Here is a 24,231-nt window from a genome sequence, read left to right as displayed (position 1 = left end):
GCTGAGATTTATTTGGGGGATTTAGAAATGAGAAGATCCCTGAAGAGAACAGTTTAACTGGAGCCAGATTGTAAACTGTACCGATTAGGAACAAGTTTGGCTGCAAGTAACCCCAACCACGTACAGATCTGGGTTCATTTTATTCAGATAACGCCAAGTCCAGAGGCGGGCGGCTGCTGGTGTGTGTGTTCAGCCGCTTAATGATACCACGGCTGCACTTCTTAAAGCCTTTTCCTTGTAGTCCCTACTGGCTGCTGCAGCCTCGGACACCAGGGCTCACACTCAAGGCCGGAAGAAGGAAGAGGGAGTGTCACCGCAACAGCTCACGTTTACACCAGAGTTTCCCGGAACCGCCCCCCCCGCCCCCCCGCCAGCGCACGTCCGCTCGGGTCTCATTGGCCCTATCGGGTCACGTGATTAGCTGTGGTCGCGAGGGATGCTGGGAGAGCGGGGGGCCGGGACGGCACCTGCCGCCTAGCGATCCTCCTCCTGGCCTGGGCGCATTGCCACCTGGAGCGAAGCCCGGGCGCCGCGGGCACCGGCGACGGATGGAACCGAGCGGGCGGCCGGCAGCGCGGTGCTGGCCCTGGCGGGCGGGGACGGGACCGGCCCGTAGGAAGACGGGGATGATCCGCGTGAAGGCTCCCGAAGAAGCGGTTCTGAGAAGTAAGGGCTAGACTGGCAGCGTGCGGGGAATGCAGGGAAACGGTGCACGGTTCCGTGGTAGGACGCGAAAGGCGTGAGGACGGTGAACGTTGATTCCGGGGAGCGGGAGACGTTGAAGAGCCACGGTTGGTTTTCACAGCCTGGGCCGTCCGCCGTGAGATGGGGGTCGGGGGAGCCTGTCCTTTGCTTCACCTTTTCCGGGGGCCTCAGCGGCCCAGGAAGGAGTGCACACAGGTTGCAGGTGTGGACGTGTATCCCCCTAAAGCTGTCCACCCCCAGCCTCCACGTGTTCCCCTGTGAAGGCCGCTGCTTACGCGTGGCACACGGGGTCAGCCTGGCCGAGAGATCTTGCAGGCCCCTGCGAGCATCGCAGCCCGAAGGGTGCCTGGAGCGGGGCTTCTCCCCTAGCCCGGCCGGGGCCGACCTCAGCCGGTCCATTGCCATCCGGGAGGGTGCGCCCCCGTTTTTCTCTCTGAGCCTCCTTCCCCAGAGCTGCTGGCCCCCAGGATTTGGAATGTGCGGTGGGAGAAGGGGACAGTGGGGCGGGGGAGCTTCTGGGTGTTGTGGACGATGCACATGCCTCTTGTGGGTCCCTGATGGGTGCTCAGAGCAGACTTGCTTCACTCTTGGGCCTCTCTGGTTGGTGTTTGCTTGACCCCTGCCAGGAATGCACTTTTTTAATGCTGGTGGCACTAGCCCGCTTTTTCAAGATCCTCACAGGGAGGGTCCCTTAAAAATATTTTTTTTTATGTTTATTTATGTTTGAGAGAGATGGAGTGCGAGTGGGAGAGGCGCAGAGAGACACACACACACACACAGAATCCGAAGCAGGCTCCAGGCTCTGAGCTGTCAGCACAGAGCCTGACGTGGGGATTGAAGTCATGAACCAGGATATCATGACCGGAGCCGAAGTCGGACGCTTAACCGACGACTGAGCCACCCAGGTGCCAAGGAGGGTCCCTTTAATACCACCGGCCCCTCTTCTGGCCCCAGGGTGTGCTGACCTTTGATCTGCCCTGAGTTTGGGGGTTCGGTTACTTCCCAGAACAGCAGTATCTCTTCTCTCTTCCTCATGTTGGCACAGGACAAGGGACTCTGGACCTTTTCTTCTGTCTCTGGGTTTTTAAAAAATCCATAAATTAGTTGACCTGCTAATGCAACTCGCAGGGGCTCCATGAAGACTAAGAAAAACCAACGGGGAAAAGCCACTTGACTTTATAAAAAGAAATTAATTTTTTTTCCAGGATAAAGAGTTCTAAACACGAGTATCAGAAAAAATCCTTCCCTTAGTCTTTCCTCAGTAACATTAAGTGCCAGAAAATACTATAGCTCGCAACATCTCCAAAGTATTGAGGAGGGAATAGATTGACCTCCAAATATTGTATGTAGCTTGGTGCCTAGAGGGCACTCCAGCGTTTTCTGTTGAATGAATTCCAGAATGCGAAGGTCTCTTCTTTGGGGTGGTTATAAATAAACATGTATAACTTATTGTTACTTTTGTAAACAGAAATGTGTGTGTGTGTGTGTGTGTGTGTGTGTGTGTGTGTGTGTGTGTGTGTGTTTAAATTAGGTAAGAGGTGGGAAAAACTATCCCTGCTGTTAACAGTGATTATACCTGGGAGTAGGGGGACTTTTGCCCCCTTAATTCTTGTACATAAGTCAGATTTCAATAATACTTGATAATGTTTTACATTTTGTATTTCTCATTATTGTTTTAATTTTACAAAATGCCATCTACATAAAAGAGCGCTATCATAGGTCAGGGCCTAGTTATGCAATTTTAAAATTCAAAACAAGGGGTTCCTACTTATTAAAAGAAACACACAGGTGTATCATTTGTGCCAGAACTCTCTTTAGACCAACATTTATTGGTGAGCGTTAGGAATAAAACATTCTCAGCATCAACTTCCTACCTCCTTTTGAAGGTGGTGAAATTTTCCTAGGATGACCCAGGTGGCTTGATAAGAATGAAATACCTTTTTTCCAGCCAGACTGTTTCATGTGGTTCAAAACGTATTATCTCATCTGATCTTTTGTAACTCCCCTCAAGAGCTATTTGATCCTGTCCTCATGAGGTCTTCGCCTACTTAGGTCAATGCAAAGGGTTCATAACAGAACAAATCAAAAGAAAGGAAAAAAGCAAAAAGAGTAACTTCCTCCCGAAGTCCCAGTGGAACTCTGGGCTCCAAAGTGGGCCTGTCTGTGGTCTGGACCCCACGCACAGGGCCCCAGAAAGAGAGCAGCCTTCTTGATTAATTACATTCCTGAAAGACTCTGCCTTAACCATGCAGGGTCTTTTACAAAGGAAATCCTGCAAGATCACGTTTTGCTCTGAAAGGGATCAAACACAGAATACAGGCTAGAATCCAACTTTTGAAAAGGTCAGACTCCTAGAGCCCTGTAGCTAATGATCATTGGATTGGGTACATGTGAGCAAACTTTTAAAGAAACATAATGACATTTATGGGGAAAAAATGTCAATCTCATCCATCAATCCTAATTGAAAATGGCAAAAGAAATATAAAAATGGATGGAAACCGGCATCAGTGCTGGAAATAGAGAAGTCCTCCATTTATATGTCTTCATCTTGGAGGAAATTCTGCCCAACAGAATGCAGACTTTCTCGTTGGCCAAATCATAGCTGTCTCTTCTGAGAAAAAGCGAGGGTGTACAGAAAATGAGTAGAAGAGATTCTGGTACACTCTGCTCTTAGTGATAGCCTCCAATTTCTAGGTGTGGAGCTGACAGGGTCAGCCTCTGAACTTACTGGGACCATTTATTCCAGTCAGAACCCCTTTCCCCATGGTGGGTCCAAAATGTAGAATCAGCTTCTGTAGGGAGCCCAAAGTCAAGCCTGGCCCGAGGACAGCAGGCCTTCCTGATAGAATGGGTGGGATGCCCAGAAGGGGGGTGGTCCTGGGCACACAGCTAAGAGGGGTCGAGCGAAACTTCTTTCCCCTTCCCATCTCTTGTTGGGTTTTGCTGTAGATTCTGGGACACATTTCCTTGACTCTGTCTTCCCAATAAGCAATTCATATTTCAGCTTTGTCTGTTCTGTGCTCACCCTTTTTTTTTTGAGGGTTTTTTTTTTTTACCCCATTTTAATAGCTCCTTTTTTCATTGGAGCCTTTTCTTGTTTTATGTATACAGCAACTTCTCAAATATCTCTGTGGGTGTTAATGAGAAGTTTTAGAAGTTCCCCTCTGCACCTTGATCATCTCTGCTTCCTTTGGGTCATAAACTTTCCTCTTTGACACTTCCCCTCATGCTTCTAGTTTTCCTTAAATTTCCATGATTCCTGGCCATTGGTTGATAAGAATGAGGGACACTGTCCAACACTTAGGTAGTTGGCTTAAGTTTTGTCTATTTGTATATTGGCAGACAGTGGAAGAACTGAGTGTTGGGTGGGTGTGGCAACCAGTGGGCTTCATGCTAGAGTGAGGGCCACAGGACAGCAGACAAGAAGGCTGGAGAAAAGGTTTTACCCTGGAAATGGAGTTGTTCTATTCTTGGGCAGTACTGCCTCTCCATGTTTCCCCTGGTATCTGTTGGGATGTTTGGAAGGATGTCTTGCATCTCTCAGGTCTTTATACCCACTTTGGGGCCCAACGATTAGAGCAGTCCGCTCTCTTTAGGTTGCAGGTTCAGGACAAACACCCTAGCTGCCTGTTTTCTCAGTGGTAATATTAATGGTTCATGTTTAAGAAGACTTAACAATGTCAGATGCTTCCCGTGCATTAACCCTTATGAGATCGTTACTATTATTATTTTATCCGTATCTTGCAGATAAGGAACTGGAGACACAGAGAGCTTCCCTAAGTTGCCTGGAGTTACCTCTCTAGTTAGCAGTTTGAGCCAGGATGGTGTAACTTCAGATCCTGCCCTCGCGTATAGAGGTGGGCACAGAGATGGGGCTGGAGGGGCTCCATTGATCCTTATTGCTTCCTATAGAGTTCTTTTATCGTGTCTCTTGCTGATCTCCCAGGGGCTCCCTCTCTTCTTTTCATGTTTACGTTATTTAGAGTTGGAATTTCTCTGTACAGTAGTCCCCCTCCCTGCCCCCATCTGTCGTTTTACTTCCTGTGGTTTCAGTTACCCGTGGTTTGCCCTCCGTAATTTCAGTTACCCGCTGTTTCATTTATCCATGGTCAGCCATGGTCCTCAAGCTGGTGATCCTCCTTCTGACATATTGTGAGCGGGTCACTAGTAGCCTGATGCTGTGTCAAGTGCCTACGTCATTCACCTCCCTTGATCTCATCATGTAGGCATTGTATCCTCTCACGTCATCACAAGAAGGGTGAGTACAGAACAGTGAGATACTTTGAGACAGAGAAACCACATTCACATAACTTTCATTACAGCTTAGTGTACCTGTTCTGTCTTATTATTAGTTGTTGTTAATCTCTTACTGTGCCTAGCTTATGAATTACATTTTACTGTAGGTATATACGTATAGGAAAAAGAGTAACATATATAGGTTTTGGTACTGTCTGTGGTTTCAGGCATCCACTGGGGGTCTTGGAATGTACCCCTTCAGAGAAGGGGAGATGACTGCATGGGCTTTGGGGCTTGGGAGCAGGTGTCTAGGTCGTAAGTATTGCCCTGTTGCTTCCTAAGCTCTCTGGTCCCATCTGCTGTCTGTCTTCTGGGCATTTGTCACCATTTATGACCTACTGCTGGTACCGTTTTTGTTTCTCAGCCCTGTTATGTATGTGTCAGATGCCTCTCTCTCTTTCTGTATGTTTACAAGTTCATTTAAAGGTATTTGGTACAGGGGCGCCTGGGTGGCTCAGTCAGTTAAGCGTCCGACTTTGGATTAGGTCATGATCTCGCGGTTCGTGAGTTCGAGCCCCGCGTCAGGCTCTGCTGACAGCTCAGCCTGGAGCCTGCTTCAGATTCTGTGTCTCCCTCTCTCTCTGCCCCTCCCCTACTCATGCTCTGTCTCTGTCTCTCAAAAAGGAATAAACGTTAAAAAAAAAAATAAAAAAAGAAAAGGTATTTGGTACAGTGGAGTGGAAGATGTATGTATTCAGTCCACGATCTTGATTCCATGTCTGATAGTTCCTTCCTGTATGTATTTTCTCTGCCTCCTTCCCCTTGGCGAGATGAATGAATTTATTATGCTGCCCTAATAATTAAATCTGAAGTAGCAGCATTTAGGGTACAGAGGACACAGTCACCATATAATAGCCCCTGGGGCTTTTTTTGTTCTTTTGAATATAGATTATTAGGTTCTGTATGGTTAAGTCATGATTTGACTGAGCAGAGACTTCCAGATGCGGATAGTCAGATGTGAATGTTATTTCTACTGGTCAGATGCAAGAGCAGGAAACAGGCCAGCATTGTTTGTTAAGCTTCCTTAGAGACAAATAAATCATGGGAAGTGTGATGGGTGCACGCATTGAGAACACCGAATGCAGGGTTCACGGGAGGGTGTGCTTCAACATTTTCTCCTGAAATAAAAACACATGCAGGGAAGTGACAGGTCCTGTGGGTGCCACTTGTTCTGTTGTGACAAAGTGAGCACATTCATGTAACCAGTTCTAGACACAGAATATTACTAGCACCCCAGGGAGCCCTCTTTTATCATAACTTAAAGGTAACTGCTACACTCTTATTACCACGAATCAGCCTTTTCTGTGTTTAAATTTTATATGAATGGAATGATACAGGATGTCCCCTTTTATTTCTGAACGTTTCATAATCAGAATCACACGGCACGAGAGTGTTCCATGAGAGTGTTCCGTGTTCCGTCTGAAATCTACCTATGTGTCGCACGCGGAAGGAGTACTTTCTCCTTTTTAATTGCGATACAGTATTGCATTTCTAGAAGTAGCTGTGATCTATTCACTCTGCCATCATTTAGGTGGTTTTGGGTTATTGTGAGTAATACTGCTTGTATCTGAATTTTGGTTACTTATAAGGTGTTTCTTTCGGGCCTTTACCTAGGAATGGAATTACTGAGTCATAAGAGTATGGCTTTTTATATATTCAGTTATAGTAGACTACAGTAGACCATTTTCCCAAGTCGCGATACCGATGTAAACTCCCTCCAATGGCGTAGGAGTGTTCCTTCCGGTTGCCCCGTTAACCCTTGGAAAAACTTGTATTATTGTTGTTTTAAAATAATTTTAGTTACTCCGGTAACCATGAAATGTCATCTTCTTGTGGTTTAACTTGCATTTTCATGGATGATCGTGAGACGAAAATGTTTTCGTAGGCCTGTTGCCTGTTTGGATACCCGCCCCCCCCCCCCCCCCCTTTGTGAAGTTGCTTCCACAAGGCTTTTTTTTTTTTTTTGCCCATGCTAAAAAACAGGAGTATGCTGCCTTCCTCTTAGGGACCCATAGGAGTTCTTTTTAATATCTGAATGTGATTCTTTGTCAGGTAGATTTATGGAAAATATCTTTTTCTACTCAGTGATTTGATTTTTCACTCTCTCAGTCTTGAACGGAGTCTGATATATCCGGCTTTTCTTTATAGTTAGCGTTTGGGAATTGGTCAAGCTGTCTCCTGTCCCAAGGTAATGTTATCTTACAGAATCTTTCAAGTCTTACCTTTTGCATTTAAGGTCAACAAGGAATTGTTTTTGATATATGGTGTAAGGTAGGGGTCTTAAATTATTTTTAAGAATATCATGGGATCCTGAAATGAAAGAGTTTGAGAACTGGTGCTTTAGAGCTATAAGATCTCCTCCTAAGAAATAGCTCTAGAGGGGCACCTGGGTGGCTCAGTTGGGTAAGTGTCTGGCTCTTGATTTTGGCTCAGGTCATGATCTCATAGTTCATGAGTTTGACCCCTGAGTTGGACTCTGTGCTGACAGTGTGGAGCCTGCTTAAGATTCTCTCTCTGTCTCTCTCTCTGTCTCTCTCTCTGTCTCTCTGCGCCCCCCCCCCCCACTTCATGCACACGCATGGATGTTCTCATTCTCAAAAATAAATAAACATTTAAGAAAAAAATAGAAACAGCTTTAGCTACATCCCACAGTCTTAAATACATCTCTATATTTGGTATTACTCACTTATAAATATTTTCTAACCTTCAAGGTGACTTCATATTTGATTCAGTTAATTTTGACATGTTTAATTTTCAAATAATTTCGGAAGTTTTTCAGGTATTGATTTCTGTGTTAATTTCACTGTGGCCAGAGATCATACTCCGAATGATTTTCGTCTTTGACATTGTTGGAGATGTGCTTCATGACTCAGAGTATGGTCTCTTTTGGCAAATGTGCCGTGTCTACTTTTGAAAACCATCATCATCGGGGCACCTGGGTGGCTCAATCTGGTGGGCATCTGACTCTTGATTTCAGCTCGGGTCATGGTCTCACAGTTCATGGGTTCGAGCCTTGTGTCAACCACCCTCCTCCCCTCTCAAGATAAATAAATAAACTTTAAGAAAAAAAGAAAAGAAAACCACCTTTATTCTGCCCTGTTTGCTGTAGTATTCTCCATATGTAAATTAAATTGTTCAAGTCGAGTCAATCTAACTGGTGGTTTTTTTGTGTGTTTTATGGGTTGCAGAGAGATGTATAGAAAAATTAAAATATTTGGAATCATTTATTTATAGTTTTAGTTTTGTAAGGTTTTCCTTTATACATTGAAGCTATGCGATTAAATGCATACAGATTTAGGATTCTTATTTCTTAATTTTGGATTGACCTTGTATCATTTAAAAAATTTTTTTAATATTTGTTATTTATTTTTGAGAGAAAGAGACAGAGCACAAGTGGGGGAGGGGCAGAGAGAGAGGGAGACACAGAATCCAAAGCAGGCTCCAGGCTCTGAGCTGTCAGCACAGAGCCCGACATGGGGCTTGAACTCATGGACCGCGAGATCATGACCTGAGCCGAAGTTGGACGTTTAACCGACTGAGCCACCCAGGCACCCCTACTTTTTATCATGTTTTAATGTCCTTCTTTATTCTAGTAATAATGTTTTTTGTCTAAAAGTATATTTTATATGTTAGTATGAGTTTCTCAGTTTTTTTGTTGTAGATGTTAGTGTTTGATATAGTCCATCTCTTTATTTTCTTATTGTGTCATTATATTTAATGTGCATCTCTTATTGGCAGAAAATAGTATAGTTTAGTATTTTGTGATCTTGGCTGATGCTTTTTATTTTTTACTTGAAATATTTAGTCCATATACATTTAAAGTAATTACTGACATTTTTGCATTAAATCTATTTTTTTATTTGTCCCGTTTATTCTTGTGTCTTCATTTCTCCTTTTTTAAACTTTCTTTTGAATTAATCATTTTTATTATTCCATTTTGTTCTCTAGTGTCTTGCCTGTTATATATTTATGATTATTTAAAAGCAACCCTAGAGATTACAACATGCATTTTTTATGTGGTGGAGTCTTTCTTAACTTAGCACCTTAAAACTTCCAAGCAGTAAAAGACCCAGTAACAATTTATCTCTACCTCTTTAGTGGTGGCTTTTGTGTCATTGTTTTCATGTTTTAAAATTTTAGATATATTTAAAACCTCACAAGATAATTGTTTTAAGTTTTCAGTATTCATATAGATTCATCTTTCTGGTTCTCTTCATTTCTTGCCTTATTTCCTTGTTTCCATCAGGGATATTTTTCTTTTATTTGAAGAACTCCCTTGAGTGCTTCTTTTGGTGTGTGTCTGGGTCTGCCAATGAGAAATTGTCTCACTTTTGTCTGAATATTTTTATTTATTATTATTTTGTTAAGGTTTTTTTAAACGTTTATTTTTGAGAGAGAAAGACAGAGACAGAGTGTGAGCAGAGAGGGGCAGAGAGAGAGGGAGACACAGAATCCGAAGCAGGCTCCAGGCTTCGAGCTGTCGGCACACAGCCCGATGCGGGGCTCGAACTCACAAACCACAAGATCGTGATCTGAGGCATAGTCGGACGCCCAACTGACTGAGCCACCCAGGCACCCTCTTGTCTGAATGTTTTTAGAATTTTGCCTTCATTTATGAAGGGTATATTCGCCAAGAATGGCATTTTAAGTTGGCAGATGATTTCCATCAACATGAAAGGATGTGATTTCATTGTCTTGTGGCCGCGCTGTGTGACCATTGTCAGCTCACAATCTTTTTGTTGCTTTTTTGGTGCACTTTTTTTTTTTTTTTTTATTAAGTTTTCCTGTCTTTGGTCTTTGGTAAAAGACTTGTTCGGGGTATGTTTTTCTTCATATTTATCCTGCCTGAGAGTCATAGAAGAGCTTTAATTTGGAGCTTGATGTCTTTTGACAACATATATTGAGTAATTCTTGCCCATCTTCTCTTCAAATATTGCATCTTCTCAATTATTCTGTCCTCTCATTCTGGAAATCAAAAATACCCATATGTTAGGTGTTTCCACTGTGTGTTCTATGTTTATAATATTTTTTTGGTGTTTTTAATCGTCTTTCTCTTTATGTTTCAATTTAGATACTTTCCAGTGGTTTATCTTCCAGTGCACACGTGCTCTCTTTGTCAGCATCTAATTGTTATTAAAGTTTGCTGTGGAACTCTGAACTTCAGTTATTGAATTCTTCAACTACAGTTTTCATTTGTTCTCTTGAAATGTTTTGCAGTGGTATTTTACATTGTCATCTATTTTTAAACTTAGTTTAAGGGGCATCTGGCTGGCTCAGTTGGTAGAGCATGTGATGCTTGATCTTGGGGTTGTGGGCTCAAGCCCCATGTTGGGCACAGAGGTTACATCAAAAAAACATAAAGAAAATTTAGTTTCAGATTTTGTTGTTGTTGTGGAGTCACCTGGTATACCAGATGGGTTTCTTAAATTATTGTTTTAATGCCAGATACCTGTGTGCAAAGACTTGGCAGCAATTTAGGTGATGTCTCCCCCCAGGGCGGATTTAGTTTTATTCTGACAGATAACAAGGGGAAAGGCAGTCCTGAACTCCAGTTTTGTCTCTTGATCACTGTGATTCTGCAGAAATCTCTGCTTAGATGTTTAGCCTTCTAGCAGCCTCCTCACACTGGTATCTTAGCATCCTGCCTCGCATATGTGCAGCCTAGGAATTGTCAGAAACCTCTAAAGGAAGTTGCATGTAAACTGTCGTGTTCACTTCTTTATGGTCCTGGGATTTTGGCCTCTTAATGTCTTGGTTTCCTTGGTTACAGTGCACTCCAGTTTTCCTCTCCCCAGCCTAGGGAGACTTCTGCAAGTTCTAGGCTGGTGCTTTCTGCTCAGCTTGTATGTTCTGTGTTGTAAGGCAGAAATTTTTCCAGAAGGAAAAAGCAGCTGTAAATGTCTGACTCTTCCCAGTGCATTTTTCTTCATCAGATCCTGACTGCCTTGTTTGCTGTCTGAAACCTTCAGAGATTAAAAAAAGAATTAATTTTGAAATAACTTAGACTCAGAAAAGTTACAAAACCAGTACAGAGAGCTCGCGTATACCCTTTTCTCATCTTCCCCTGATATTAAACTTACAAATAACAGTTCGTCATTGAGTAATGCCATATTTTCCAAGCTGATAAATTCAGAGCATGACTGCTAATTGTTTGAAAGAAAAAATAAAGGGAGCTAGAGGACAGGGTGACATTTTGGTGCAGGGCTTCTCAAAGTAGATTTCTCAGAAACCTTCTCTGAGATTTTTCCTTGTAAGAGACATCTCCCGTGACCAAACGAAGGTGGAGAATGCTACCTCTTATATGCCCCTCCCCTCCATGGAAATCCATGATGCCATTTTCATTTTAAAGTCTGTGAAAAATGTTTTGGTACAGAAATCTGCCAGTTCTGTTTATCCCAGCATTTCCAAACTAACATGACCAAGGAGTTCTTCTTTTGCTGTGCGCAGCCAGTGTTTTGTGGCCCACAAACTAGAAAGTACTGTCCTGGAGAAGTTTCTAATTTATCCTGGGGTATAAATTTGCTTTTTTACATTTTCTCCTAGGTTCTGGCTTTCTTGCTGTTTAATTTCTTGCTTCATTAAAGGGAAGAAGATGGAGAAGCCAAGGTTTCTTTGAAAACAGACATTTGCACAAGAAGGCGGCCAAGGCTTTGTTGACATTTACCACTAAAACCCCAGCGCATCTAGCTGAAAAACCAAATGCGAAGGCTTTGTGCTTCCCAAATACACTTCTTTTACATCAGTGCTGTTGCAGTCTCTGAAAACGCCTTTTGTTTTCCGATCATCGATGAAATTAGAGGCTACCCAGAAGTAGAGGGCCAGTGAGGGTTCTCTCTGTTGCACGGAGGCACCGTGAGACAGGCCTCGTTTCCGGCATGATCTTTTTCACTGGGGCAAGACTACACGGGCCACACTGACCTGGCCACACGACTGTATTTTAAATTTGCAGCTTCTATCTGGCGAGCCTGGGTCAGACGCGACGTTTGTGATGGGGACGCTGAATAGGTGAGGGCCGTTGGTGTTTGAAGTTGAAGAAGGTAGTTGGGAGAGTTTCGGAGTCGAATTTTGACACTCTTCCCTCGTCTGTCTAGTCTGCCCCTTCGTGTGGGCATCCCTTGTGATCCCCACATGGAATCTCCCCGTCCGCCCTCTGGTGGCTCTGCAGTGCCCTTCTCCTGTGGGCCACTGGCATGATCTTCCCGGATGAAAGGCGGACCTGTTCGTACCACTCACCTGCTTGAGCGTCTCCACGGCCTGCGTGATTGTGCGTTCGTGTTCTCCTGGGGTCAGTCTTTCGTATCAGTTACCCTTGTTGATTGCTGTTTCCCGAATGCCCTCATGTCTTGTGTCTGATGCTGTTCTCTCTGCCAGAAATGCCACCCCTTCTCTGGTCTCCTGGGGTGCACACCATATATCCTTCTAGGCTCTGTTCTTGGCACCTTCTCGTCCATGTGCCTTGCCTCCTCTGTCTGAGTTCTAATAGCAAATTCCGCATCTGTGTTAAAGGAGGCTACTTCCCTCGTTGTGTTCTGGCCATCGGCTTCTGCTTCTCAGTGGCCCGTGAGCTCTGGCCTGGAGAGTGATCTTCGTATCTCTACCGCATGGATGTAGTCAGTGGACTGTCAGATATCTGTTGAATTGGATTGAATGGCAGCGTGTCAGTTTGAGATGTTAAGCTGAAGTGGTTTTTTTGTTTTAATGAATTTAAAGTGATATGCTGATTTCTAAGTACTGACTTTGCTGTCTTCCCACACAGGTTTTGATGGATACGATTTTCATTGTTAAATTAAATAGTGTTTGAAATTTCTTCTAGGGCTTCCTTTTTTTTTTTTTAATGTTTATATTTGAGACAGAGAGAGAGAGCACAAGCAGGGGAGGGGCAGAGAGAGAGAGGGAGACACAGAATCCGAAGTGAGTTCCAGGCTCTGAGCTGTCAGCACAAAGCCTGATGTGGGGCTTGAACCCATGAACTGTGAGATCATGACCTGAACCGAAGTCTGACACTCAACGTACTGAGCCACCCGGGCACCCCCGATCTGTCAGTTTTCTGGTAGAGTGGTGGTGAAATCTATGATTGTGGACTTCACTGTTTTCTCTCAGTTTCTGTATTACTAGTTTTTTGAAGGTGTGCTGTTGGGTGCATCATTATTATAACAGAATTTTGGTGGAATGTCCCTTCTATTATTAGATCAATTCTCTATCCCTACTGATGTTTTGCCTTAAAGTCTTTTTTGTCTGATGCTATTGTTATCAGCTTTTTTTAAAATCAGTATTTCCCTAGTAGGTGTAATTTATCTCCTTATTTCCAGTTTTATTTTAGGTGTCTCTCTTAGAAGCTACATGTAGTTGGATTTAAAAAATCTACTCTGGGGGTGCCCGGGGGTGCCCGGCTGGCTCACTCAGAAAAGCATGTGACCCTTGATCTTGGGGTTGTGAGTTTGAGCACTACATTGGCTGTAGAGATTACTAAAAAAAAACAAAAAGAAAAAAAATTAAAAAAAAAATCCACTCTGTCAATTCATCCTTTAACATTTTCAATTTCATCATTTACGTAGATAATAATTACTGATGTATGTGGACTTATTACTGTCTTATATTGTGGTTTCCATTTGTCATCCCTTTCGTTCTTCTCCCCCCACCCCCGCTTTGCCAACCTTTTTTTTTTCTTGTTTTGTTTTATTTTGTTTGCCTGGATTGGAAAAACTCGATTTTCCACCAGTGTGCTAGCGTGCGTGCTGTGTTGTAACATGCCTAGCATACATAACACATACGTGCATTATTGTTTTATACTTTTAGTCGTCACCATTAATTATGTAACCCAGACAATTCTTCTCTATTATTTCAGCAATGTTCAAGTTTGTCCATTTCCCACCTTCGCCTGAACACGGGAGAAACACTCCAGTGCTCAGAGTATCCACTCAACACCCTCCTTCCCATCTTGTTATTACTTAAGGTTGTAATTTTACCCTTTTTTAAACTCATATATTTGTTTTTATATATTTGTTTTAAGTAACAGTTGAGGGAGACACAAAATTCTGGATTTTTCACATTTCTAAACACCTTTGAAACTGATTGATCTCTGGTATCTGCTGTTGCTGAAGAGAAATTTGCTGTTAATTTTCTTGTGGTTTTATTCTCCTGTGGGAGTTTTAGGATTTTTTATTCTTGAAATCTCAACACGTGAATTAATACCTTGCTTAGCACTTGAATGTACTTCCAAACTGTGGGCTCATACCTTCCCTCAGTTGTATACAAGAACACCCCCCAAAAAAAAACCCCCCAAAAAACAGAGCTATTAACTCTTAAAATACTGAGTTCCCTATATTCTGTCCTTTTTTCTGGAGTGCCTGTCAGTTATAGCTCATCCTCTAAACCGTTTAACTGATATTTCATATTAAAAAAAAAAAAACCCTCTTTTTTCCTTTAAATATTTTTGTTCTTTCAGTATATTCCTTAGTAATATTTTCTAGTTTACTGGCTCTTTTTCCAATTGTGCCCAGTCTGGAGTTGATTCCAATTATTGGATTTTTCATTTTCATTTTTGTGTGTGTTTTATTTCCAAGGTTTCTAAATTTTAATAGCAATTAAAAAATGTCCATTTTGTGTAATTATTTGCCTTTTATTCATAGAGGTTATTCCTTCATTTATCATATTGATAATATCCTAAGCATACATATAAAGTTTCTGTCCTATTGTTTCAGAAGGTTATTTTCACCAGAAGTAATTCATGTTGCAGTCTGTGATTTTGTTGGCTTTCTTACTTGGTCTTGTATTTAGTCATGTGCCTTGGAATTTAGATTTCTGGGATTAATTTTTATTGGGGAGGATGTTTTTTCTCTTTAAAAAAAATTTAAAATTGTTTACTTATTTGAAAAAAAATTTTTTTAATGTTTATTTTTGAGACAGAGAGACAGAGCATGAGCAGGGGAGGGGCAGAGAGAGAGGGAGACACAGAGTCTGAAACAGGCTCCAGGCTCTGAGCTGTCATCACAGAGCCCGACGCGGGGCTCGAACTCACAGACCGTGAGATCATGACCTGAGCTGAAGTCAGACGCTTAACTGACTGAGCCACCCAGGCGCCCCACTTATTATGTTTACTTATTTTTGAGAGAGAGAGACAGACACACACACCATATGAGCGGGGGAGGGGCAGAGAGAGAGGGAGACAGAATCCGAGGCAGGCTCCAGGCTCTGCACCATCAGCACAGAACCCAGCACAGGGCTCGAACTCACGAACCGCGAGATCAACCTGAGCTGAAGCTGGATGCTTAACTGACTGAGACACCTAGGCGCCACTTCCAAACGGGTATTTTAAAACAGGGATCTTACACGTGGGCTTCTGCAGAGGGTTTCAGTAGCCGTTAGAAATTACAGGCAACTGAATCAATTTTTTGCTATGTAACAAACCACCTTAAACCATAGCGACTTACAATGAAAAACCATTGATTCACAATTTTGTGGGTTGGTACTTTGGGCGGGGCTCACTGGGCTGCAGGGCTTACTGAGCCCAGCTGCTTACTCATATGTTGGTGGTGAGCTGCCGGGTGAGCTCAAGGCCTGGTGCTCTGAGATGAGTCACCTTGGAGGGTCATCTCTGCTCAGAGTGGGCATTCATCCTCCAACATGGTAGCTCAGGCTAATTCATGTGGGGATGGTTACAGTGGACCTCAGAGGGTAAAGTGTCTACACAGATACTTTGTAGCTATAAAGTAATTATAAGACCTGAACTCAGTACTCTCACAGTGTTGCTTGCATTCTGTTCTATTGATCAAAGCTAGTCCCTGGGGAGAAAAATAGACTGTGTGTCCTAGTGGGAGGAGCGGCAAGGCATTGTGGCCATTTTTGCAATTTACCATGCAACAAAATGAGTGTCCCCCCCCCCCCCCCGGGGTGTGGTTGTATAATTTTCATTAGATTCTCAGAATATCACCTCCAAAATTAAGAACTAATATTTTAAATTATTTCACATCCTATTTTGGCTCAGGTTGTGATCTCACGGTTTGTGAGTTTGAGTTCGAGCCCCGTGTAGGGCTCTGTGCTGACGGCTCAGAGATTCTCTGTCTCCCTCTCTCTCTGCCCCTCCCCTACTCACACTCCGTCTCTCTCTCTCTTCTCTCTCAAAAAATAAACATTAAAAAAATTAAAAAAAGAAATGATTTCACTATTTTTTAATGTTTATTTATTTTTGAGGGAGAGACAGTGTGCGAGTAAGGGAGGGGTAGAGAGAGAAGGAGACACAGAACCGAAGCAGGCTCCGGGCTCCGAGCTGTCAGCACAGAGCCCGATGTGGGGCTGGAGCTCACGAATCGTGAGATCATGACCTGAGCCGAAGTCGGACGCTTAACCGACTGAGCCACCCAGGCGCCCCAAAATGATTTCACTATTGAACAAAAAGATATTTGGGGGACCTAACTGATGGATACTTCCATGTAAAGACCTTTGTGTATAGCAGTGGGATTACCAGTTGTTCCTGTTGAAGCTTATACCTTGTATGGAGGCCTTAGGACAGTCGTCTCTGACTTCTAGACAGAGCCTGAAAAACCAGAACTGTTGTCTAGTGTGTCAGCCAGCTTCTGTCGAGTAACAAAGCATTCCAGTGTTTAGCGTCAGACCACCACCATTTATTCCACTCATGTTTCCACGGGTGAGCGGATTAGGCCGGGGGCTTTCTCATGTGCCTGCAGTCCCTTGCAGGTCAACCAGGGCCTCTGGTCCTGGAGAGTGACTGGTTGTCCTGATGGGGGTGTTTGGGCCACGTATCTCTCACCACCCAGCAAATCAGCCCAGGCCTGAATTCACTTGGCGGCAGCAGGGTTTCAAGAAAATGACTGAAAGCATGCAGAGTCTGCTAAGGCCTGGGCTTCCGTCTGTGGTTCAAAACAAGCATCAAGTCCGGCCCGGAATCGCTCGAGGGTAGACAGACTCCAGCTCTGGCCAGGAGGAACTACAGAGATCTAGCGACAAAGAGATAAAGAATCGTGGCCACTCTAGTCATCTCCCCCGTCTCCTCTCAATTCTCTCACCTCACATTTAAGTTAGATTCTCTACACCTGGATTCCTCCTATTGACTGTGTTTGCAATAGTTGTGGTAATAGTAGCAGAAAGTCACTTACATTTAAAAGAACCTGCAATTTTTTTTTTATTAATTGATGCTAACCGCCCCCCCTTACCACTGGTTTTTATGTTCATATAAGTATTTTATTTTATTTATTTTTTAATGTTTATTGTATTTTTGAGAGAGAGACAGAGCGTGAGTGGGGGAGGGCAGAGAGAGAGAGAGAGAGAGAGAGAGAGAGAGAGAGAGAGAGAGAGAGAGAGTGGGAGACACAGAATCCGAAGCAGGCTCCAGGCTCCGAGCCGTCAGCACAGAGCCCGACGCGGGGCTCGAACCCATGAACCGTGAGATCATGACCTGAGCCGAAGTCGGACGCCCAACCGACGGAGCCACCCAGGCATCCCACACATAAATATTTTAAACATGTAAACAAATTATGTTGATGCGATTTTCTAAAGAAAACGATGTACTTGCCCCTTCCAGTCCTCTTCCGTGTTCTCTGATGCAACCCACTCTGCAGCCAGAGCTGCTTTGCTGAAGGTTTCTCTACACCGTGTTTGATCAGGGATCTTCAGGGGCTTCTCAGCCAGACCTGTTAGCTTGGCATTTGAGAATTTGTGTGATCTGGCCTCTCTCCCTTTCAGCTTTTATTTCCCCCCATTCTCCCTCGATCGCTATTCATTATAGTTAAGGCGAAGGACGCGTTTGCCCCGCGCAGTGACTCCTAAGCGTCCAGAGACCTTTTGCGGTTGTCAGCGTGTGGGTGCCTGTGCGCTACTGACGTTTAGTGGGTGGAGGCCAGGGATGATGTTCAACATCCTACAGGGCACAGGACAGCCTCCCACAACAAAGGATTATCTGGTCTAAATATCAGAGTGGCAAGGTGGCAAAACCCCATCCTACACGTTGCTGTCCCCGGGGGGGGTTTTCTAAGATGTCTCATGCTGTAAGCAAGGCTCCTTCGGTGTTGCCTGTGGAAATGTCCCTTATCCTTAAATGGGCAGCTCAAATGCCAAGCCTTGTAGGAAACAGGTCCTGGGTGGGTCCTGGGTGTCTCCCCACCTCCCCTCCACTGCAGGCTCTCAGAATCATGTCTCTGAACCACTGAAATGTCTATTACTTGGTATGTTGACAATCATTTGTATCCAGCACTATTTTGCTCGTATTTTTCCTCCCTTATATTGTAATCGAGTGTGTGTTTATTAACTCTTCTGCCGCGCTCTGGGTTCCCGGATGATAAGGATCTTATTTATCTGTGTTTCTGCTGGAGCACCTTCCGTGTGCTTTACATACAGTAGTTGCATAATTAATACCTGTTGCGCAGGTGAAAAACGTGTATCTTCCCATGTCCTTTGATAGGGTTACTCCTTCCAACGATTTTCTTAAAGGACTTGGTAAAAAAATAAAATGCAATGAGCTGAATGGAAGTTTTGTTGTTGTTGTTGTTGGTTTTGCTGGTAATAATTTGAGTCAGAAATTGTGGTAACAAATTATCATACAACGCAATTACTTTGTTTATTTCTGCAGCTATTTAGCGAAAAAATAAGTGGCGTTGAAGGAACGAAACTAGATGACGAATTTCTTGACATGGAGAGGGTAAGAGAGCACGCTGTTAATGTCAACTGTATTACAAACTTGATTTTCACTGTGATATGAGATGTACTGATACTGTAAAGGATATTAGAGCGGTAGCCAGGGATGTAAAGACCCGCTAAGGTGGCGATGGGATATGGGTAGTTGGTGCCCTCTAGTGGACAAAAGTCGGAATGCTCAAAAGACGGTCAATTTTGGCAAACCATTATTGCAAGGAAAAGACCGTAGTAATTGTGATGATTTTGATGATCTATCCTAGAAAATCAAAATATATTTCTGGGATGAGACCATTCAAATACATAAAGATTGATACACCCATGTGGTGTACCAGATTCTGACTCTGTTCCCATGTGTTGTAGTAGCTGTATAACAAATAACATTGATCTGGGTTCTGAGAACTGGCAGCGTGAACTTGGATAAGCTTTTTCCTCTTTTCTGACCAGTGACACAGGTGGATAATGTGTGCCCTGCTTGCCTTACATGGATTTGGGGATAATTATGCCTAAAAATTAATGAAAAATATGAAAGCACCTAGGAAGTATGATGAGCTTGTCATAGAAATGATTGTAACAGTCTCCAAAGGAAGACTGTAGAGTCTGTGTCCTTTAACCTGTTTCCTGGTCAGCTGTGTGGAATAGCTCGGGTGGAGGTAGAACTGGGACCACTGATAGTTCAGCTTCCTCAGTTTCCTTCCCCTTCGTCTTGGGCCCTTTAACCGTAGCCTTGTTTTAATAATTAGACTCCCCAGATGAGAGAGGGCAGAGAGAAAGCGGAACATCTACCTTCAAGTGTAACGTCAAGGATACAGGAGATTGAAGGTTGTAGAGCTATCAGCAGGTACAGGGGAAGAAGTCCAAGCCCAGGCTGTGGCTTGGGAGGTTCCTATCCTCCGGATACCTGGCCCTGGCCAGACTGTCTTCCAGGAAGCTCCTTACTTTCTGGATGAGCACTGCTAAGTTTCTAGAAGTGTTAGCACCTTGAGAGGAAAAAGCACGTTTTGTTTTGCTTTTGAAAAACATAATTTCTAAAAACTGAAAAACATGGAAATAGTTTAACATCGTTGGCCTACCTGAAATGACTTTTAAAAATCCCTTGGTATGTAAAGATATTATAGGTAACTTTATTACTAAGAAAATGATTCAGTTTAAATGTTAAATTTATAAACACATTTTAGCAATTTCAGTTTCAGTTGATGGACTGAGATCTCTCTTGTTTACTTCCTTTCCCTCCTAAAGCCCCAATGAATGACAGAAGAAATATAAAAGTAATATCTATTTATTTCCTTACAGCAATGAAAAGCAGGGAAATATCTAACATGTGACCAGAAGTTTTAAGGACTTTCTGGAAGAGATGAGTTAGATGATATCAGATCCACCTAAAACATGACATGGAAATGACAAAGGAATGGAGATATTTCTTGACAAATCCTAAGCACACAGAAGTAGAGGACGAATAGTAATGTCAAAGTAAAATTTGATGCAAAAAACACTAAGTGGAAAAGGTTATAAAAAAGTTAATAAAAAGATGCAGTCATGCAGTCTATCAGGAAATTGTAATGGTTATGAATCATTATGCACCATATAACATGGCATCTAAATACGTAAGGTAAAAAGTTGTCCAAAATACATGGAAAATTGACAAAGTCCAGAGTAGAAGATTTCGCACACCTCTCATAAAATAACAGAGTAAGTTGACAATAGTAGATTGGCTCATAGATGATTAGTACAAAATATGATTAATAACTTTGTTTATAAATAGATACAGACCTCAAGTTGAGAATCTATATTCTTTTTAAGTCCATTTAGAACAATTAAAATAGTCAATCATACATTAGGCTCCAGAAAAACTAAAAAAATTACAAGGAAGGTATACTTTCCCAATTCTGGATGTTTGCAAATTGAAAAACATGTGATTATTCTTAGTTGAAAGAGGAAATGACAAGTAAAATCAAAGTTTATTTGGTCATGAGAGACCAAATTCTGTATGTTAGAACCTGCGGTATATGGCTACATCTTACGTACATTTAATAGAAAATATATGTTTGAAGGAAATGAATAAATCATTTAAGCCAGGAAGCTAGGAAAATAACAGCAAATGAAATCACTCTGGGTGGAAGGACAGAATTGTAGAGATCAATAAAATAGGAAACAATAACGACAAAACCAGGCACTATTTTGTTTTCAAAAAGCCACCTCTACCAAGTGTGACTAAGGAGCACAAACACATTACATAAGGAGTAAGAAGGAGATAATGACAGCTATGGATTCTTTTTAAAAAAAATTTAACAATAAACCAGCATTGCTAGCAGCCCTCTAGCTGAGGCTGAGGTCCGGGATAGTCCGTGGCGGAGGATTTGGGGCACCAACATTTGAAGGGAATTCCAGATTTAATCAGCCACAGAGATGCCTTCACACCAGGTAGACATCACAAAAATAATTTTTACCTCTGTACTCCCACCTGTCTGTCACGATGGTTTGCAGAAGCCGTCACGTGGCATTTTGTCAGCTTGAACGACCCCCCCGACATTCTCAGTTATTCTGGAAGGGAAGTTTCTATTCATTCATTCATTCATTCACTCATTCACTCATTCATTCATTTTTTAAACCACATGGATTATTTTTCCAGTGTTCGTCTTGATTGCCCATGTTTGTCAAAGTGGTTAGTGGGTGGGCACATCAGGCTGTTAGTTTTTGTCCATTTGTTCCTTGGCTTTTTTTTTTTTTTTTTTTTTTTGCCCCCAAAGAGAGAAGGATCTCAAGTAGAAAGTACCCCTGCCCCAGATCTCACTGTCACCCTTCAGAGATGGCTCCTGGCTTCCTGGTACCTTTTCATGTCTGAAGAGGGTTGGATACATGGAAAGGAACACTTAATTACTGCCGAATTTCTATAACTGTGGAAAGTCATCAATCTAAAACCTAGTTTTTCTTAAGCTTAAGCTGGACTTACGAATCTTATTTATAAATTTAGTAACTTCAACATAAAAATCACTTTCAGTTAATCTTCGTGTTAGTTTCCATTAAGTCACAGGCTTAACAGGTTAAATCCTTAAATATTTCTCTCCAGTTACATAATTAAGCAAATTCCCTTAGACATTGCAAATTAGAATCACAAATGCGATGCATGGAACTCACCCCAACGTCACATCAGATTTAGAAAAGCGTTTTCCAGAGCACTTAAATTTCTCGAGACTGTAATAATACAAACGTTTGGGTGATCATATTCTCTTAAACATTTCAAAAATCTTCGTAAACAATCGAACACACTGAAGAGAGTTCAGAGCTTACAAAACTCGCTACAAGGCCCGGTGCACGTACGCACAGCTGGTGTGTGTGCATCAGTAATACAGGTGTGATTCGTTTCTTCATCATTTACGTGCTGTCTTTTTAAACCTTCCTGGGGCCCCAAATTTAGGCTCTCGGCTAATGGGAACAAATCCATTTTCAGGCTGGTTGAGCTCACTTGGTTGGAAGCTTCTGACCCTGACCAGATCATAGATTTTTGAATTACAAAAATGAATTTCTTGTATTATAAATCACTCTACAACTTGCTTTCTTTCCTTGACAGTGTGCTGTGGGCATCTTCCCAGTACATATGGAGCTTCCCTTTTTTTTTTTTTTTTTTTTTTTTTTTTTATCTTGTGATTCAAGAGAATTCCTTTATTTGGATGTCTCACAGTTTACCCAGCCAGTCTCTTATCGCTTATAATTCAAGTTGGTTTCAGTTTTTAATAGACATAGAATGGCCTGACATCCTTTTACGTCATTGCAATTGGCTGGTGTGTTTCCAGACGCTAGGTCCCTGGAGGTCTGCCCATTAATAGGTTCTTGTCCCTTGATCCGTTTTGCACTCACAGTGTGTGTGAAAGCGCCCATCCCTCCATACCTGTATGACACCTAATATTGGGTCGGATTAATAAAAAAATATTTTTTTTGTCAATCTGTTGAGTGGAAAGTATCTCCTTTTTGATTTACAGTCTTTCTGGATATTTTGTCAACTGTTTGAACTTGTATTTTTCCCCGTTTGTTTTCTTGCCAGTTTATATTCTTGTCCTTTCCAATTGGGTTGTTTTATTTGCTGCTTTTTTTCTTAAATGGGAGTTTTGAGTATCATGGATGCTAAGCATGGGTCCTTCATACAGTTTCCTTTCTGTTTCATTTTGCCACTTTTGTCAAACTTGGTGTTATTACATCTATTCGCTGTTCAGTCTTTAATTTTACAGGGTCAGAATTTTGGGTTTTGTGTTGTGCCTAGAAGATTCTTCCCACCCCTGTATTTTGGAATATTCTTCTGTGTAATTTAGTGCCTTTGTAGACTGTTTTTAGGTCTGTATTTGTGATCCAGTCTGTAGTATGAGGCGTGAACCTAAGTTTAATATTAATTTGCCAAATTGTAACCAAAGCAGAAAAAATTAAAAGGAACATAAGATTTGAATTAATTTTACATGTTGATTTGGGGGAGGACTTACATCTTTGCACAGTTAAACTTTCCCGTGTAGGAACATGGCTCTTCAGATAGATGTTGTACATTTTCTCCTTATATTTATCCCTTATTGTTGTGTATTTTTATGTTGCTCTTATGAATGGGATCTCCTTCTCCTTTATATTTTCTTTCAGGCTGTGATGGTATGAAATGAAGCTATTGAAACGTGCCTGTTTAACTTGATTGTATATTCTCACATTCGGTGTTGGGCTAACCAGTAGCCAGTGTCCAGAAATGGTTTTGTGGGGGGAAAGATTCAGTCTCAACATAGAAAACCTTTGATATTAACATCTGCCCACAGGACACTTGGGTGTCGATTGTGAGTGGTAATGTTAGGGAGAATGATTCTTTCGTTGTTGGTTTTCTGCCGTGGTTTCTAATGTGAATTGCTATTAGGAGTCCTTATAAGCAGAGACACTCAAGTACGCCCAGCAAATAAGGAAAGTTGGGCTGAGACATGCCTGGTGTTGGCTGGAGAGGCCTTCAGGTATGTCCAGTAATCGAGTGGAGCATAGTAACTCGTCTGAGTTTTGTAAATAATACATGACCGCTCATTGTATGTTAAAAAGAAAATGAAATGAATGTTCTCCAACATCATGGGGAGGAAGAGCTGTCCCGAAATCATAGTGAGAAAAATAACTTCTTCTCCCCCAAAATGTTGAAATTCATTTGGATTAAAATCTGTTAATAGTATTATACATATTAAATTAACGCATATTACCTCTGTTTTCCTGTGAATTTGTTGTTTGTCATTTACCAACATTTTTATGTTTGTGTGTGTGTGTTGTTGTTGTTTTTTTTTTAAAGAAAATAGATGTTACCAATAAAGCTGTTGCAGAAATTCTTTCGAAAGCCACAGAGTATCTTCAGCCAAATCCAGGTAAAGTTAGAAAATGTCTCGACATAGTCTATTGTTCATTCACTGTCATAGACTAACAACCCATGTTTGCTTGGCATATGGCTGACATAACTTAGAAACAGTGTTTTCTGTGTCCAAATAATGAATTTCAGTTTTTTAAAGTCAAGCCGCCAGCGACCGAAGGTAGTTTCAGGGAGTCCTAGCTGATGAGAAACAAAGCAGATAATCCCGTGGTCTATGGTGA

General features: G+C 42.2%; 1 protein-coding gene across 3 annotated transcripts in view; it reads left to right on the top strand.

Annotated features, from left to right (window-relative positions):
- Positions 1–24,231, top strand: part of SH3GL3 (SH3 domain containing GRB2 like 3, endophilin A3) — a 133,251-nt gene that overhangs the window by 62,687 nt on the left and 46,333 nt on the right. For 2 of the 3 annotated variants that reach the window (XM_032593552.1, XM_032593551.1), the window contains exons 1-2: positions 18,591–18,652; positions 23,943–24,008. Coding sequence is in view for 1 of the 3 variants with exons in the window: in XM_030317248.1 (XP_030173108.1) it covers positions 18,584–18,652; positions 23,936–24,008 (142 nt within the window). In the remaining 2 variants the exon portion in view is untranslated. Of the gene's footprint in view, positions 1–18,583; positions 18,653–23,935; positions 24,009–24,231 lie in introns of those variants that run through there. The other variant, XM_030317248.1, reaches the window with a different exon arrangement.

Source organism: Lynx canadensis, chromosome B3, assembly GCF_007474595.2.
Source record: "Lynx canadensis isolate LIC74 chromosome B3, mLynCan4.pri.v2, whole genome shotgun sequence".
In the NCBI taxonomy this organism is placed as follows: Eukaryota; Metazoa; Chordata; class Mammalia; order Carnivora; family Felidae; genus Lynx; species Lynx canadensis.
This window is presented reverse-complemented; position numbering and strand designations above follow the sequence as displayed.